This window comes from Petaurus breviceps, unplaced genomic scaffold, assembly GCF_028583685.1.
Source record: "Petaurus breviceps papuanus isolate PSGF00001 unplaced genomic scaffold, PetGlider_PUasm1.0 90752, whole genome shotgun sequence".
NCBI lineage: Eukaryota > Metazoa > Chordata > Mammalia > Diprotodontia > Petauridae > Petaurus > Petaurus breviceps.
In genome coordinates, this window is record NW_027187336.1 from 8,403,292 (window position 1) to 8,422,565 (window position 19,274).

General features: G+C 35.3%; 1 protein-coding gene across 8 annotated transcripts in view; it reads right to left on the minus strand.

The window, feature by feature from the left end:
* NCKAP5 (NCK associated protein 5) overlaps window positions 1-19,274 on the minus strand; it is a 1,185,533-nt gene that overhangs the window by 209,162 nt on the left and 957,097 nt on the right. For all 8 annotated transcript variants that reach the window (XM_069067791.1, XM_069067792.1, XM_069067796.1 and 5 more), the window contains 2 exons: window positions 17,507-17,575; window positions 8,215-8,253 (listed from right to left, as the gene is read on the minus strand). In XM_069067791.1, the coding sequence (XP_068923892.1) occupies window positions 8,215-8,253; window positions 17,507-17,575 (108 nt within the window). The remainder of the gene's footprint in view (window positions 1-8,214; window positions 8,254-17,506; window positions 17,576-19,274) is intronic.

A 19,274-nucleotide genomic window follows, 5' to 3' on the forward strand; every position in this document is an offset into this window, starting at 1 on the left:
ATCCACTCCCATCCTGGCTTTGTGAATTATGAACAAATCACTTAATCACTCTGAGTTTCAGTTTATCCATTTGAAAAGGGGGAAGAGTCATATTTAAATTGCCTATATCTTATAGTTATGGAGATAGCACATTATAAAACTCAAAGTGCTATAAAAGAATAAGTGGTCACAATTATTACCTATGCCTCTAAACTTATCTTCAACTTTTTGGCTTTCTATTCAGGTAAAGTTAGATAAACTGGATTCAAATCTTCTTTGCTACCACCTATGAGATCTTGTGTTTGTCACTTAACCTCCCTGGGCCACAGTTTTCTCACCTGAGAAAGGACAGGGTTGGACTAATGGCTTTTGAGGTTCCTTGATGCTATAAGTCTATGCTCCCATGATCCTGACAACTGTTCTCCAAACATAAATTAATCAATCAATGAACAAACATTTACCAAGTGCTTATTATTTGCCAGACACTGTGCTAAGTGCTGGACATGATATATACATTTTTTGTGCCTTCATTCTCCAATTCTCCTGACTCAATAAACTCTGGTGGTTCCTTATCATCTCCAGGATCAAAAAGAAAATTCTCTGTTTGGCTTTTAAAGTCCCACACAACCTGTCCTCCTTCTTATACCTTCTTCTCTCCTTTTCCTTGCCCCCATCCCTGTATTTTTGGGAGCTACATTGGCAGTGTATCTATTTTTTGAAGTTGAATTACACTGGCCATTTTGCTGTGCTTTGAACAAGACATTCCATCTCCTGATCCCAAGCACTTTTTTTTCTTTTTGGAGAGGGGAGGCAGGAAAATTGGGGTTAAGTGACTTGCTCAAGGTCACATGGCTAGTAGGTATTAAGTGTCTGAGGCTGGATTTGAACTCAGGTCCTCCTGACTCCAGGACCGGTACTCTATTCACTGCACTACCTACGTGCCCCATCCCAGGCATTTTCAATGGCTATCCCCCATCTCTGCAATGCATCTCCTCCCTCATCTGCATCTCCTGGCTTCTTTCACATCCTAGCTAAAATCCTGCCTTCCACAGGAAGTCTTTCTTGACCTTCCTTGATTCTAGTGCCTTCCCTCTGTTGATTATTTCAGTTTTATCCTATATAAGACTTCCATATACATAATTGTCTGCATGATGTCTCTGCCAAAAGACTCCCTGAGAGCAGAGACTATCTTTTACCTTTCTTTAAATCCCATGGGTTTAACACAGTTCTTGGAACATAGTAGGTGTTCAATAAATATTTATTGATCAATTGACTTTCCCTTTCTCTTTGGCTAAATTCTTCCTTTCCTTCAAATTCAAGTTCAAACCAAATATTCTCCAAGTAGCCTTCCCTTACCACTCAGTGATAAAGTCATCTTGGAATTCCTGTAAGACTGACTATTCTGCCCATTTGTTACTCAGCATATGCTAATTTGTTTTCTTAAGTTGTTATTATGCATTTGTAATGTCTTCCCAATTAGATCTTAAACTTCTAGAGAATAGGCTAACTGTTTTGTTTCTATTTGAGTTTGTAATCCAAGACACAGAGTGCATTACTATTTTTAAGGGGGAGGGACAGGATGTGATGGAGCCTGACAGACCCATGATTTCATCAGTAGACAAGGCCTGGTGTGGAAATCCCTTCATTTAATACAGATCAGCTTTAGGCAAACTGCAGTCAGGGGTTTCCTAGAGTCAGCCGGAACCAGCTAGACAGAGTTGATTCTTAAATTTTCCAGGCAGCATTTACATCTTAGAAGTCAGCAAATGCTACACATCCAGGCTTGATTTATTTTGTTGTTGATTGTCTAGACTTAAGAAAGTGATGGACAAAATGTTTATCATGCAGATTAACCTAAAAAGTTTATAGTGAATACTGCTCCCACTCTCCCCCTTTCTACGCCCCCCCCATCACCTCTCCTCACCAGGAAAGCCAGATGTTAAATATTTACTAGCATACCACTAGCAACAGCTTATTAGCCTGGGAAAGTTGCCTGTGATGCAGAGACATTCTATCGCTATCTACGTTAGAGGCAGGACTTCAAACCCAGGTCTCCTTACTCCACAGCTGGCCTTCTTGTTACGCTTCTTTATACATAATAGACACTTAATATTTTTTTTGGATGAAAATGATGTGAATGATGATGAATTTTGGTGAGTGGTGTTATAATTAGAGCTGCAATGGATAAGCCATTCTCATTTTTTCAAGACCTGAATACTATGATATAAAGAGGTTGACTGCTCACCTTAGTATTACTTAAAGTAAGGTAGTACAGGTTTTTGCCCTGACACCCTTAAAAGTATACTAATCTCAGAAAAAGAATGAGAGACTGAAGAAGAAAAGGGTCTAAGTGGAGGGTGGTGGGGTCTTTAGAAACAGGTTTCAGGTGTTCTATAGATGGGTCTACTGGGTGGGTTCTCCAGTCAGGCCTTCATAAAAGCATTTACTCTCTGCTTCAGCAACCTTCATCATCATTCAACTCACAATGCATTTCATTTAAAGGCAGCAAAGAAACAGGAACAAGTCCTGATGCACTGTATAGCTAGCTCATCATTTAGCTAAACAAGGAAAGAGTATGCAGAGGAGATACCAGCTTATTTACTCTAACAAAGGCAGATTTGAAATGCAGAGCTGGTAGACCCAAAGTGGGACAAATATGCAGATAAACCAAAAACCCTCCCTGTGTGCCCAAGACAATTTGGTGAGGACAATTAGGGAACCAATTAAAATCCTGCATCTGTTTGACTTCAAAAATCAGTGACTGCCTGGTTACAAGCCCTGCATGACTTATTTAGACTGATTGTTGTTTTTAGCATGTATATAACACTCTCTGCTCCAGAACGCTAATTGTTTTCATTACCCTAATTAAGCAATTAATAATAATTGACTGTGAATTAAGTAAACATGAATAGTTCCTGCAAGAGGAGAAAAATAGGATAATTTTTACTTTCAGGTGAAGAAACCAATACAAATATGTTCATTGGCCAATTTTAGCAGGGCAAGGTGAATTCCAAATATTGGTATCAATGATTTCAGCAGGAAAACCATGAAGGGCAACTTTGGTATTTATCTCAAATAGAAACAAAAATCAATGAGTTCTAAAGATAGTTCTCTATAAGTATCAGAATTTAAATGATCATTACTATTACTTAGGATATGGTAGAAGTACATTAGACGGGGAAAAAATATTGACACTAGGAACCCGGATCAAATGTATCACCATTAGCTCATGAGTATCATTCAGCAAATTGTACTGTAGGGGAAAGAAAGGTTCCAGAATTCTTCCACTGCACTTTCTATAACTGGTAAGCAAGTGGGAACCATTAAAAAAAAAGCTTTTATAGAATAAAAGTATTGCTTCCTTGTTCCAGGTCTTTTTTTTTGGGGGGGGGGGGCGGTTCATTCTTCTCATCCATGCTGTGCTATAGGCAATGTGGTATAGTAGAAAGAGTATTAGCGTTTATAGTTAGAAAGGCCTGGGTGGAGGGGGATGTTGAATCCTGCCTCAGACACAAATTGTGTGACCCAGGGCAAAGCCCTTTACTTTAGTATGTTAATGAAATTAACATACAGTGATCTTAGAGAACTGACTAAAACATGAAATGCTTTGTCCAAGATCAGTAAGTCAAGCACTATTCTTCTTCTTCTCTGTAAAATAGAATAATACCACCTACCTTACTATTTGTGAGACCTTGGACAAAGCACTTCATCTATCAGTCAATTCTTTAGGAGCACCATGAGTTGCAGAGAAGGTACTGATCTGTATTGAGAGAGATAATTCCCTCTCCCAAAAGTTCCTTATCCTAGATAGTTTTGATAATTACTACCTTATAATATAGTTTAAGATCTGGTACTGCTAAACCTCCTTCCTTTACATTTTCAAAATTATTTATTTTGATATCCTTGCCTTTTTGTTTTTCCAAATGAATTTTATAATTTTTTCTAACTCAGTAGTTTTTTTGATAATTTAATTTTTGGTGGGGTGGGGGAGGGAAGAAAAAGGGAAAAAAAGAAATTCACATTATAATTTTGTTGTATATCCAAAGAGTAGCAAGTTGTGCATAGCAGATTTGCAGTTTCACGTGCAATCGTTTTTTTTAATAGTACTACGTTATGGCAATGCTTGTTTTATTCCATAAATTAAAAATTTTAAAAAAATCAAAAAGAGTTCCTTATCCCTATGAAATCACAGTTCCAGTCCCTCTCCTTATCTTGCATGGTTGCTATGAGAACCAAATGAGATAATGCAGGTAAAGCACTTTGTAAACTTAAAATACTATAGAAATGTTAGCAATTATAAATACTTCTAGTCCGAATGGATTATTTCTAGAGAAGAAAGAATAATACACTAGATAGACCAGCATTACTTTCTTTGCATGTTACTATGTTTGCTTTGAAGAGAATGGTGACCAACTCTCTTCTGTTTCTTTAAAGTCAGAATAAGAGGACAATAAAGGCCACAAGAGTGATCTGAGTGAATGATGAGGAACACTTAACTGACATTGAGTGACAGATTGCATGTAATATTATTCTTTGTAAGTTTTAATACTAGGTTTTATTCTTATTTGTCTGGAATGATGTGGGGAAGGTTTTTAACATGGGCAAAAGTATAAATATAATCTCTATCATAATGAATATCAAAATGAATGAATAAATGGAATATCATATATTAAGGCTTATTATTTGCCAAGGTCTGTGTTAAGCAAGGAAGATATAGATACAAAACCAAAGACACATCCTATCTGTAGGTAGTTTACGTTCTGAGAGGGGGGAGACTATATATATGGAATAAAAAGAGATATGACATAGGCTCAAATTTTAGTTTTGTCACTTACTACCTTGGTGACACTGGGCAAGATACTTAGTTCTTTGGGTCTGAATTTTCTCAATTGTAAAGAGAGAGTACTGGATATGATAACGTCAAAAGTCCCTTCCATCTTTTAATATATGATCCTATGACATGACAAGTCACTTTTGTAAAAAGGAGGCCACACCTTGTGAAGTGACCATGAGGCAAAGGTATATTACTCAGATATGCATGCAAAAATAAAAAAATAGTTTTAGTAGTGAATTTTATTTCTGAAGATCTTACTACATCTGTCCTTATAAAAATAGAAAAGTAAGATGTTCAAGAAACATTCACATTGGCTTTTTGTGGAATTATAGATTTAGAGCTTGAAGTGTCCTTAGACAGGATTGTGCCTAACCACTTCAATACAAAATAGAGAACTGAGACCCAGAGAGGTTAAGCAACAAGTCATACAGGAGGTAAGTGTAATGGCCGGGATTTGTGCTCAGGTCTTCTGATTTCCAAATCCTATGTTCTTTCCACTGCATGACCATCAGCGTCAAGACAACCTTCACAGAAAGATTTGAAGGTTTAGAAACATCAATTAGCCATTGCAATGAAAACTACTTCCTATAAACTATGCACTGGTATAATTAAAACTATATATAATTAGATCGAAGCCATATTTTCCCAAAGGGCACACAAAATGTAATATCAAAAAAGTCTACCTGCATGATTGAGACTGAAAACAGTTTTGTACTTGCTGCTACTTACAGTATCTACATGATTCTGGAAAACATGACCAGAAACATTGACAATCAAACCACTAATGACTTCAAGTTGAAGTGAATAAAATTAAAGATCGGTGATTTCTAGCCAAGTCATCTGATATCAAATTATCAGGAGGATTAGTGAAACTTGGCCTAGTATTTTAAGATAGTTAAATTGAGAGGCACCAGGGGTCAGAATCTTATTGTAATTGTTGTCATTTTGTTTTTGTTTAAAAAGAGGTTACCTACAGGTTGTTTTATCTATTCATTATCAATATTTTAAGCACCTATTGGGGTTAAGTAGAATATGTAAGCAAGTTGATTAAAAAACCCCCAAAACATCTGGAGCAGAGAACATGAATTTTATACCTTAAAATTTGAACAAACACAATTATTTTGATGAGACTAATGTAAGCATCGTCTATGTACCTAATACATGAATGCACTTAATAAAAGAATGTGATTCAATCTTGCCTGCTTTCTAATAGGATTGATTTCCATAAAGTTATTGCAAAAAAAAGTAGGAAGGGTAGTAATAAAAAGTTTTACCCTCCAACTTTCTCATTCTCCTTCTCTTTTTTTCCCCATTGTCTTCTCTTTCTACAATGCCTGATGTCTCTCTGTTGATTTAAAATTCTCTAATATGAACATATCAACTAGAAAGAAATCTAACTGATATGAAATGGGTACTACATATCCTAATTTAAAGATACCATTATTAAGTTGGCTTATATTTTGTGGAATTCAAATATACTTCTGAACTTCAGGAAAAAGCCTCATTGCTTCAGGAATTTCTAAGAGGAAAGCAACCATTCAGAAGATCACAGTCAGGAAGGCAAATAGAATCAAGATTATGATATCTGAAGATTGAATGAATGATTTTCAAAAACAAAGAAGAACTGAAAGGTTTCTGGAAAAAATTCATTTTCCCAAAATCTTTATTGAAAAAATATGTTTTTACTATGAAATACTTAGTGGTATAGATTCATGATACGTACAAAAAAAAAGATTCTTTGTTGGGGAAAGGAGGTACAGCAAAAAGCTGCTCATTAGTGAATCTGTGTACTTGTTACATAATATTTGCTCTAAAACGACAATCAAACCTAAAATTTTACTGTAAAGATTTTTGCAACTTGGATAAATTATTCAAATTATTTTTTTCTTCTGGTTTATACCACAGAAGGCCCTCTATGGAACTTGTTTCATTCAGATATGATTGGGGTCCATTTTATATTATGCACTTAATTAAAAAATTTTTTTTTGCAATTTTACAGTCTCAATTGAAATCCAGAAGGCTTATGGTTCCATAGAATATCATTCTGCTGAAGGTACTCAGCATCTCTTCATGCTTCACAATATCCCTGAGGTATGTTATCTCACAGCAGCATGTTTTCCTGCTTAATTGTATAGTAGATTTATCTGTTTGCTAGTTAGTACTTGGATTGGTGAAGCTCCTTTTTTGTGACTGACCTGAAGGATCCTGCCCCCTTTCTTTTTATTGTACCAAACTTCCTTCCTATCTCTGTCCTGAGATGGCATTTAAAGCATCAGGAATGACAGTCTTTCAACAGTTAAGCATAGAATCCTGAATTGGGTCGCAAATTAAAAGGAACAGAGAGTTTTGAGTAGAAGGGAGAAAACAGTGGAGAAATCAGATCATCTCAAAGAAGTTAGTCTCATAAGTATTCTCAAATCTATTTGAACTATTAAAAGGAAGCTTTTTGATTGGTTGTAGACAAAGTGTTGACAAAAGCACTATTTAAGAAAATCTAACAAATATGTCATTACATGTGGCTTTATGTTATGAAATATAAATATAATCTATCCAAGTGTTTGTAATTGAGAAACAGCTACTGACTGGTTAAGTCAAACTATAATAATATACATTTAAAAATGTAGATAAAAGGCTATGATTGAATATGTTATTACCCACCCACACTCTTTCCTATACTATTTATGACATATGGAGGGCCACGTTCTTTTTCTCAGAGGAATTCTATTTCAGAAGGATATTATAGACAAAAAACAAGCCAAAAAAAAAAACCCCAAAACAAAAACCTGAAGCCCCTGGAATTTTGTTTCAAAGAGACAGGAAATGTAAAGGAAACATTTCCAAATGACTCTAATCTGGGCAAACAGCCACTCATACTTTCCTAGCAAGGGTCAGTATTCAGGATCTTAAATTGTTCTAAAGCTAATAGCAATCAAAATATTCAAGGCAGGACAAGAGGAGGAATGAATGGCAGGGACCAAAAAGCATGGTTCTTTAATGCTTTAATTTAGGGCTTCTGTTGAAATTATCAATGAGCAAAATAATAATGGAACTTCCTTGATTTCTGGGAAGCATACTTTCTTTTGGCAGGAACTGGAAAGAGACTACCACTTTATTTAACAAAAGCTAGACAATGATAATGATGGATTTTCTTTTCATCTGAGTAGATGTAAATCTTTAATTTCCACAAAGCTTTATGCCACTTTACCAAGATGTTAAACTTTCCAACTCTGCAGGTTCACAAATGGGACTTCATATGCCATCTGAAACATTCACTGGTGTAATCTGAGTGAATCGATTGGAAAGTATTATATCTATCCATCAAAATGGCCTGTTTGACAAATTGAAATGCAAACCACTGATATGAGGCACATCCAAATGCACACAGCTAGAAAGGGCCTTACCTTTTGAGTGAGAAGAGCTTGAACAACCTGGTTGGCCACCTTTAAGAAGTCAAAAGAAAAAAAAAGCAATTTGTAATAAAAGGTTTAATGGATATATTAATTTTATCAGTAATACAATACCAGTTTAGTACTAGAGGCTATATTCCTCATTTGATCATTTCCTTTCTAGAGTACCTCACTTAAAAAAAGTTTCATTGATTCTTTTAAAATTTTTTAACATTCTTTTTTTTAGTTCTCTCCTTACCTCTAGCCCCTCCCCCCACCTATTGAGAGGGCATATATTATGATAGCCATTCTAACGTGAAGTCATACAAAACATATTTCTGTATTAGTCATGTTCAATTGATTCTTTAAAAATGCATATATATATGCATATAAGCACACACATATGTTGATGTCCTTTCTCTATGAGACATCCCCCTACCCTAACCATCCTTTTTAACAGAGAAATATAGGTAGTAAGCCAAACCAACACCTTGTCCATATCTGATAACATTTGCCTAAAACTGAAACTGACCACTCAGGTAGTGAAGGAAAGCAGGGATTTTTCAATGTCAGTCCTCTGGAGGCAAGATTATTTATTCATTGTATTAATTGATCAGGATTCTGTCTTCAAATACTGCTTTCCTTTACATTATTGTACTACTGCCTCACTCTTATTTTTATTTTTTTGGAGGGGGGAAGGCAAGGCAGTTGGGGTTAAGTGACTTGCCCAAGGTTACACAGCTAGTTAAATGTCAAGTGTTTGAGGCCGGATTTGAACTGAGGTCCTCCTGACTCTAGGGCTGGTGCTCTATTCACTGCACCACCTAGCTGCCTCATTCTTTTAAAGAGTCAACCCATCTTTGTTGCTAAGGTTTTGTTGTTTTTAAAGTAACCGCAGTGCCAATTAAGTAAGCTGGACAAGCAAGATCATTTATACCTTAGCTTTCAGATTTCCTTATTAGGGGACATGTCATTCTCTCATAGGTAAAATACCAGGTAGAGTCTACAAGATAATACAGAGACAAGCTAGCTCATGATTATTAGTACATAGGTTCCCCTACCCTTTGCATTTCTTTCCTTTCTAATGGCTGCAGGAGTGTTTATTTCACTGATTAAAATTCCCTGCACTGTACAAAGCATAGGACAACTGAAAGGAGAGGGAATTCCAACCTATCAAGACATGTTCATGGTATGTATAAAGGGTCAAGGGGAATGTCATAGGCTAATATGAAGGGATAATTCCTTTGGAGTCTTTATTTCTCTTGGATTTTTTCCCCTTTGATAGTTGCAGGAGAGTTGGCAGCAATATTGCTTGATATGTTGATTGAGGCAAGCTATAAAATGCTTATAATGCTGAGAGACATTTCAGGGATTTGTAATTTTTTCCATTTGTGAACATGTTTCCCAAAGTAAAATGTCCAATGTTCCTACCTGTCTTGGCACTGATAGTTTCCCCCCTTTCATCTAAAGATCTTGAGATATTTTTGCAAAGAATCATTCATTCTAGCTCCACCATAACCCTTGAGCATTTGTCAGCCAGCATCACCATTATAACAGTAGATAAAATGAAACTCCTGGGAGTGAGAGCAAGGAGGTTGGTTTGGAGAAACTTTCTGGCCTATGTAGGAAATAAGATGCTGCTATCCAAGACAGGATTCAAAACTAGGGAAACTGAGAATAAATCTACACTATCCCAGTATCCTAATTGATGGGAAAATCTCCTTTTCTCTCATTGCCATATTAATATCATCATTTCCCACATGTCATTAAGAATTGAGATAAGTAAAGTAAGTAAATTCTTTTCATTTTCCCTTATCTATATATCCTCTGGCTAATGTGTGTGTTTGTGTGTGTGTGTGTGTGTGTGTGTGTGTGTGTGTGTGTATGAGAGAGAGAGTAAAATGTTTGTGTTTGTCTCCTTGTCTAATACAGTGGAACAGATTACAGTCAGGTGTTTTCATGAAGCTTAATTGTTTCTTGACTCAGTATTGACAAAATAGTACATCTATAATGACAGCCAGCTACCATTAAGTACCACAGAAAATTAAAATACGGACTGTCATCAAAATGTGGTTGGAGGGCATCCATACCACACGGTATAATTGACGAGAATCAGATTACATATCATTGATCAGTTGAACTGTATGCACCACAGGGATTTTTCTTTCTACCAGCAGTCTTTCAGTATTTACATTTTTGACATTGAGAAAGAAAATAAATGTTCACAGTGAACTTGGCAAGTGATATGCATTTAATTTTTTTGAACATCTTAACTGTTTTTTCAGCACAGCCATAACTAAGCAAACATGTCCAAGAACTATCATACAGAAAACAGTCTTGGAAATATTTGTTTTCCCTATGGTATTATTTAGATAAATTGTATAATCACATACTAAACTTCTACCATCCCCCTCAAACTGACCAATGGGGGTCACCTTGAGGATACTCTAACTTGTAAGTGTCTATAGCAAATTGCAAGAAACTGTCCATTAAAAACTAAAATCTACCTACCTCACCTTTCTTTTTTATTGTTGGCAAACTTAAACTGCTCATGTGAACTAAATCGGGAGCAAAGAGCCAAAGTTAATTCATTTTTGTAAATAATTCAATTCCATTGAATCCCAAAGTTTGGATTTGATTCACATTCTCATAAAACTGCAGACCATCCATTTCCTCCCCCCCCTTCCAACCAGGCCCTAACTTAAACCAGTCCTTGGAACAGTGGTCCCATAAAACAGCTCTATACATGATTTAACAGAAGACACAGACTAATATCATAACTGTAACAACCCACAGGAGTAAATATGTTATATCTTTGCAATTCATGTGTGTTGCCCTACAGGCTTTCAGGAATCTATATTTGACAGAGTTCCTTCTGGCATGTACTTTAAACAATTGTTTGCTCTACCTGAAAATTGAACAAAGCCACAACTGATATATTATTTCTTTACTTACTGACATGGGGTTACTTTAACCAGAAGGACTCAGGGGTTCTTTGCAAAAGAGCAGATTGTACAAACTGCTTGCTTCTGTATTGTCTATGGAGACTGTCTTGGGGTTTAGTGCAGCACTCTTAACAGAGAATCTTCCCTAGTGCATCAAAATGACAGTTGTTCAGGGCCTGTGCATGTAATGTACACTTGGAAATCTTTAATAGGCATATGTGATAGTCCCATGGAATCAGCTACTTCTCTCATCTTAGTGTTAAACCTCAGCACTCGTGTTGCAAAGAAACACACACCTACGGGCCCAGCTAATGAGAACAAATCACTCTAGTTTCACCTGCTTGCTTCCCTCTCATAAGAAAGCAAAGCAGCAGCAGCAGTAGTCAAAGATGCCAGGGGAATTGAGACCTGCTGAAGGAAGCTGCTGTTGGCCCTTTAAGACTCACAATTCTATTTCAAACATCACCAGGGCTTTTCAGAAGAAGGGCCTCCCTCTACCTGAGAGTAGGTGAGTTGGAAGCTTTAAGAGCAAAGTTCAAAATACCTTTCACATTTCTTTCTTTTCAGGACTTCTTCCCAGACACCCCGCTTCCTCTAATACTACAGAGGTTCATAGATGAAGAACTGGAAAGGATCATCTAGTACAACCCCCTCATTTTACAGATGAGGAAACCGAGGCCTAAAAAGATGAAAGTGGCCAGTGTCGAAATAAGTGCCAGAGGGAGGATTTGAACACGGGTCCTCTGAATGCAGATACAAGCATCTTTGCATTGCAGCCCGTGGTAGATTTCCTAGTATCCCTGCTGGCACATTTGGCGGTGTTCATTCACGCCTTCTGTTCTACACGCTCATCCTCCAATTCTTTTTTTTCTCTTTTTTCTCTTTTTTTTTCCCCTTGCGGAAGCAGTGTGCTCCAGGGGAAAGAATACTGAATCTAGAGTAAAAGCACCTGGGGAAAAATTCTGCCTCTCATACTATGTTTGTACCTTTGGGAAGTTTTTTTACTTCCCTGAGACAGTTTCCTCACCTTTAAAATGAGAGCTGTCGTACTATATGGTCTTTGAAATCTCTTCCAACCTAACAACTATATTCCCTTTCTTATCCTTCTTTCCTCTTTCCCTTTTATTTTGTGTTAGCATATGACTCCCACCCTTCAAATGCCTAGAAATCTACCTTCCAGGTTGAATAGCACCAAAACTATTCTTTTCTAACAAACTGCTCTACTTGCTATTCTTCCTAAATAAAGTTCCATCTCCCCCTTCTGTGCCTTAAAATAGGGTTCCCCCCATCTTTGCCCCTTGGGATCCTTAGCTATACTTGTGTACCTCCTACAAGAAGTTTTATATGAATTCATGATCTTAATTGAATTCATGATCTTAATCAATTCCTCCCTTTTATTTGAAGGAGCAAATAAATCACTTTGTGCATTTTTAGATAGCCTTTATTTACATATCTGTATACATGTATTTCCTCCCAGTGTAATGTGAAGTCTCTTTGATGTTAGGAATTCTTTCATTTTTGTCTTTACCTTTCCATTCCCTAACACAGTGCCTGACACTTAGATTCTAAATAAATAAATGTCTTCTTAATTGAATTACTATTCTTTTGTCCCTATAAGTAATTAAGTATTATATTTTCACTAGTTTTTGAAAACAGATACAGAATTGTTGACCACTCAGTTTTTTTTAAAAGAAACATTTAAAAGAAGGGAATAGTTTCAGAGAAATCTAGGAAGATGTGTATGAATTGATGCAGAGTAAAGTGAGCAAAACCAGGAAAACATTTCATACCATAACAACAACATTATAAAGACAAACCACGTCAAAAGATTTAAGAACTCTGATCCATGTAATGACCAACCATGAATCCAGAGGATGCAGGATGAAATAAAATAATGCAACTATTGACAGAGAAGTGATAGAATCAGGTTGCATATATTTATTTTTTTTTGGATGTCACTGAAGTGGGGATTTGTTTTGCGTGACTACATATGTTAGTTACAAGGATTTTGTTTTTCTTTTTCAAGAGAGGGAGAGAAGAAGAGAAAATAGAATTTTGTCCATTGAAAGGATAACATTTAATTTAAAAAGTCATAAAGTAAGCAAACTTTTTTGTTTCATGTACCACTTTGGCAGTCTGGTGGGTGATAATGACTTTTTCTTACAGTGATGTTTCTAAATTATGATATAAAACACATATGATTAACAAAAGAAAACAATTATATTAAAATGTAGCTATTAAAAATTATTTAAAAAAAGGTTCTCAGACCCCAGGTTAAGAAATGAATAAAAGGTTTTCCTTTTTCTGTTGTCCCTTCAATTATTTGTATTAACAAATTGAAGCACTGACATGATCTGACATGACACAACTCAAAAGACAATGATCAATCTGTCAACCAACAAGTTGACTTCACGATGTGTTAAATGATTTTCCACAATGGTGTTTTTGCCTTCCTAATTATATTTTAGTGAATAAAAGTGATTTTTAAATCCCTGAATATGAACTGATTCTTGAAGGAGGGAGTTAGTCCAAAATTGCTAGGGCTCTTTTCTCATCATTGGTGATTCCCTCCTTAGGAACCACGATTTTAGGAATGACCCTGACTTTGCTTCACATCACTCATGCCTGATTTCCCTCTCTGCAGACTCCTCTTTCTCCTCACCTACATTACATGGATATTAGACACACACACACACACACACACACACACACACACACACCCTTTATGCATTGTAATTTCTTGAGAATATATGCTATTTGAGAAATGGGACCACCTTGCTTGCTGTCATTTGAATTCCCAATGTTTACCAAATACCAAGTATTTAATAAGTAAGCTCTCTCTCTATCTCTTTGTCTCTCTGTGTCTCTGTCTCTTTCTCTCTCTCCCTCTTCTCTTCCTCTCTTGTATTTGTACTAGATAATGGAAACAGAAAGATGAGAAATCAAACTGAACTGTAATATTTTCAAATTCCTTAGAAGATTGTCTTTATGGACCAGTAAGATGGTCTTTTTAAAAACTTTATTTTAAAAAGCCACTCTTTGGAGAAGAGTCCATTCAAGTACATGGATACTGATGAATATCCTGGGTACAGATTTGAGTAGAAAAGTGTCTCATGATGCCTAGACATATCATTCAGGGACTGAATATATCCTATGAAGGTAAATTCAAGCCTCCTTTACCTATTTCAAACCTCTGTTTTTCTTTAGCCATGATTTTTTAGAAATCTTTGGTTGATTCTTTTGTTTTTAAGAATTATGCTAACATTAGGCAAAATGTCTGATTTCCCTCTGTCCTTGTGGTATACAGTGTAATGGTAGGTTGAAGAGCAAGAAAGGAAATCAATCTAACTTTATTTACATGAAGAAATTCAGCATTAGCTTTCCTTTTCTGAGTGGGTAGTGTCTATTTTCAGATGTAGATTTTCATTGACTCAGACATTATTGAGTTAGAAATTAAATGAAAATTCAAAATAGTTTCTATGCTCTGCTGGCAATTGCTTTTTAAAGTTTCAAAAAGTGAAGAAATATCCTTTGGTAAAGCTTTTATCTTCATATTTTAGCTAATGCAGATACCTTTGTAATGATGTTAAAAAGTCAATAGTTCTAAGACTTTACTTTAAAATTATACTGGAGGGTTTTATTTATTTTTTGTCTTTTTTTTAAGCTTGTACATTCATTTCTTTATATTTAAGCTAGGCTTAAAAGGAACTGAAGACAGGGCAATAATGTGAATAAACATCACTCCTTGCCAACAAACTGCCTGTCAAACACCTAGACAACGAACTAGGATTAAATATGTAAACCTCCAACCCCACGAGGGATAAAAGGATAATCCTAGGTTTTGCCTTTGATTTTTTCAGAACAGGGAATTTGTGTGTGTGTGTGTGTGTGTGTGTGTTTACATTAGACTAAATGTCTTCTTTTTCTTGAACAGGCAGAGAGCATTTCAATGACGTTGTCCCAAGTGGATTTCCTACCCCCTCTTTCAAATTCTTAGTATGCACTTCATTTTATGGAAAATAACAATCATCACTGTGGTAGGGATTGAAGTTCATTTTGATTTTACATTTTATCCACCTGTGTGTGTTATTAAAAAAAACACACAAAGAAACAACAACAACAAAAAACCCTACTAGAAAGTTAATAATTTATGGGTGGCCTTATTTTGTTTGTTTAATTAGTATAAAAAGCCTTGAAAAGAATTTCCAGTTGGCATCATTATTGCAATCAACTGTACCTTGGATGGTGTTCTAATATAATATATGTAAATACATTTGTCTAACTCATATAATTAGTTGAACAACAACTGGCATGGGAATCCAATGACCAGTTTACATGAATGAAAAACACGGCAGTGACATTGCATTGCATTCAGAAGTGGTTATTTGTGTAAAAGTTAACTCTCTTGACAAAAAAAAAAAACAACTTTGCAGTAAAAACATGGATGCCCTATTTTTTGAATTGTTCTGCTTTTTGTCAATTGAGTTTGTAATAAGATTATTTCAGGGGTGATGGCTTGTCTTGAATCATTCTGGCTTTCACCTGAGATGCAGAAGCCCCAGGGTATGTGTCATGGAGGAGGTGGAACCCCAGTTAAAAGAAAGCAATGTATAGCACTAGTAGAAAACATTTCCACAAAATATCAATGCCTATAAAGAGATGCCACAGAATTTTTAAAGGTAGGTAGATTTCAGAACTGTGATGGCCAGCTACTGACAAATAAAAGAAACTACTCTTCTATGGCTGTGATTCATATAAAAGCTGACTTTAAAATACAGAATAAGCTGAAATTTGTATGCAGAATATGAGAGTGACATACCTATCACTGAAAATACCCATGAGAGATCAGTTCTTTTAACCATCTGGAGATCCATTTGATTTTCTCACCCCAAACTTGAGTGGAGCATTTGGTCAGGGATATAGGGGTCAGGGCTACAGGGATGGCTTCAAAGTAGTTTGAGTTATCTTTCCTCATCATATATCTGCTTCTTTGGACTAAAAGCATTGGAGAAAGTGTTGCTTTAATTATTTTTATTTAGGTCCTGGATGGGCACACATCTGGGGCTCCAATTCTGCCATAGTAGCTAATATAATATGTTTGAAAATATTAATCAATATAGCTTCTCTCTAGAAAGGAAAACAGTTTGAAAACTCATTGTGGGGTTTTAGGTCTCTGTAAAATCAAGATGGAGCTTGTGGTACAGGTGCCTAACTCACTGTGTTAATATGATGAAGATAATGGGCTAGATCAATATGTGAATCGCATCCTATTTCTTTCATGAATGAAGACAACACCCTTTCCTTGGTCAACTATTTTAGAAATGTGCCATTAGTTACTGGAGTCAGACCCAGTAAGATAGTGTGGGCTTGTTTTACCACAAATATTCCTCCACTAATGTTTGGGAAAAAAATCAAAGTACATTCCAGATTCCCAATTGGATTTCCTAAAGCTTATGAATTCTGCATTCATTTTCTCATGCTTTGACTGTGGCACATCTACTGACATCAGCTACCTGAAGTTTGATAGTTGGTTAATAAAGTTAATTCCCTTTCAAATCATGGATAAAATCACAGATATCATCTCAGGTAAAATCTTCATTATATGTTAAAATATGGATTCTTGCCTAAAATGACAAAGCCACTTTTATTTTGGCTCAACATCAATTTATCCTGTGTGATACTTGACACGATGTGATAAGAATCCTTGAAAAGCAGATGAGAACAATATACAGACGTCACAATTCTGTACACCTCTCAGAAACACCTAACATCTTTGTCTCCATATCTTCATTATCATCAAATAATATTTATTGAGTGCTCTCATGCATAGGGGACTGTCTTCCATTCTGCTCAATTTTTCCTCCTCACTTTTCTTCTTTACTCATTTCTCTTATCTTGCTTTTACCTTGATTTCATATTTGTCCCTCTCTCTTATTCCCAGCTATTCTCTCACACAAATCTTATCCATTCTACAATACAATTCACCCATAACTTTCCTGACCTGCTTTGGATCAGCGTAGCATTTGTTCTCAGGTTTTATTTTTCACACATTAAGATTTAAAGTCTTTGAGGCTAGGATTATAGTTATCAGATACTTTGTATTTTATATAATGAAGAATATTCTTCAAACTTTTCATTGTGAGATAGGAATATTAAACAACAACTAAAAGGAATTCATAGCCTCTCAAATGAAAAATTGTTAAAGCAGTCCTTCTGAATTGCCATACATTTACCATCTGACATTAAAGAGAGATAATGCTAAAAGCCTTTAGTCTCTCATAAACATGAGCAATAGGAAAACCAGATTGGGGGAATCCTAAATTGTCAGATACCTTATCGTGAAACCTTTCCATCTACCTTACCTCATCGAGACATCTTTCATACTGTTCCCTCTGATTTTCATTTTCCAAAGCTAGTGCTGAATTCTCTGCCTGCAGTAAGATACAAAAATAATAAAAATGAATCAATGAAATGTTGTGTTATATGACAACTTATTCAATACATTTACCAAATGTAACTCCTCAGGATCCAAAATAATCTTTTAAAAATACACACAACACATTTGATATAAATATTGTTATAAATAACTCTGGAATGACTTCAGTGTTATCAAATTGTTCACAAAAATACATTATATTACAATTTAGAAAAACACAAGTTGGCATTCTGAACAGGTACAAAATCAATTCATGAATCATAGTGAGAGTTGTTGTTTTTCATAAAGTATCACAATTCATATTTTATTTCACTAACACATGAAAATGAGAAATGTCCTAGCCCACTTCATTAAGGCCTGCCAAAGTTCACTACTTGAAGCTTGAATCACAGGAAAGAATGTCAAGTAACTAACTGCATCAAAACATACTTTTAAATTCAAACAGACAATGTTAATATGAACTTGAAAAATAAAGGACACTTTTTGGACCCAAAATGTTTCAAAGGAAAAGGGGATTTAATCTATACTTAAATATCTTCATTCTCCCTACTCTATTTTAAAGTATTTTTCATTTCCTTCAAAAATTCATAAATGAATGAGAATAGTTATTGAGCAGTGTAATTTTTTTAAAGCAACAACAAACATGAATTAGAGAATGATGGAAGAAAAAGCTACTGAAAGATGTGATTTAGAATGAAAGAAATAAGAGTTAAGCCAAAGATTTATAGACTATGCAGACCCCTTTCTCATAAATGCTTTCTTCATGAAGAGAGTCAGAAGGAACTACTCACTGAGCACTAAATAACATCACCAGAAATGAAATTTATGATATTCTAATGGATAAGGAATGACTGGATACTAATGTGGGAATCATGTTCTAATCTTAGTCTATGTACAGTAAGATCATTGATTTCTTAAAGCAAAGATAAAAATCAATGCCAAATTAGAAGGAATACATTTGAGACAAGTCCACCTAACCCATTACATAAATTGTTGTGTAACAATAGGAAATAAATGTATACACATTGATACAGATTGTAACAATTGCTTAAGCAAGTATGACTTATGTATATTAATTATTGTAATGAGAGACAATTGTCTCAGTCAAAAAATACCTAATTTCCTTACCAATTAGAGAGAGCTAATGGTAAAAGGCAAGACATATTAGAAAGTAAAGTCCTTTGTAAAATCTTATGGAGGTGATTGGTGGATAAGCAGTATCATATTTAGAAAAGTCAGTTGCAGTAGAGGGAAAAGGAACTTCTAAAAATACTGTCAAGAGATTCAATTAAGTCACATATCAATACCATTTAAGGATACATTAGAAAGGAGACAAATCAAACAAATAAAAATGGGACTGATCTGTCAAGATTTCAATAATAAACTTTTTACTCCATCAATGACAACAAAACTGCATTTGTTGTTTACTATCAAGTATTTGAATCATTAGAGCAAAATGCCATCCTAAAATGCTCTCATTAAAATGTCACCAAATTTATATGTCAAAATCATAGATGATTTGTTGACAGAATTAAAAACAGAAAACTTTCCTCAGTTACCTGATTATTAATATTAAGTGAGGCACAAAACAAGGAGACACATGGTCACCCAAGGAATTTGTCATAGTCATGGAGAATATCCATGGCAGAGAATAATTCCAAGTAAGATTATCTATGTATGGCAAGGTGTTCCAG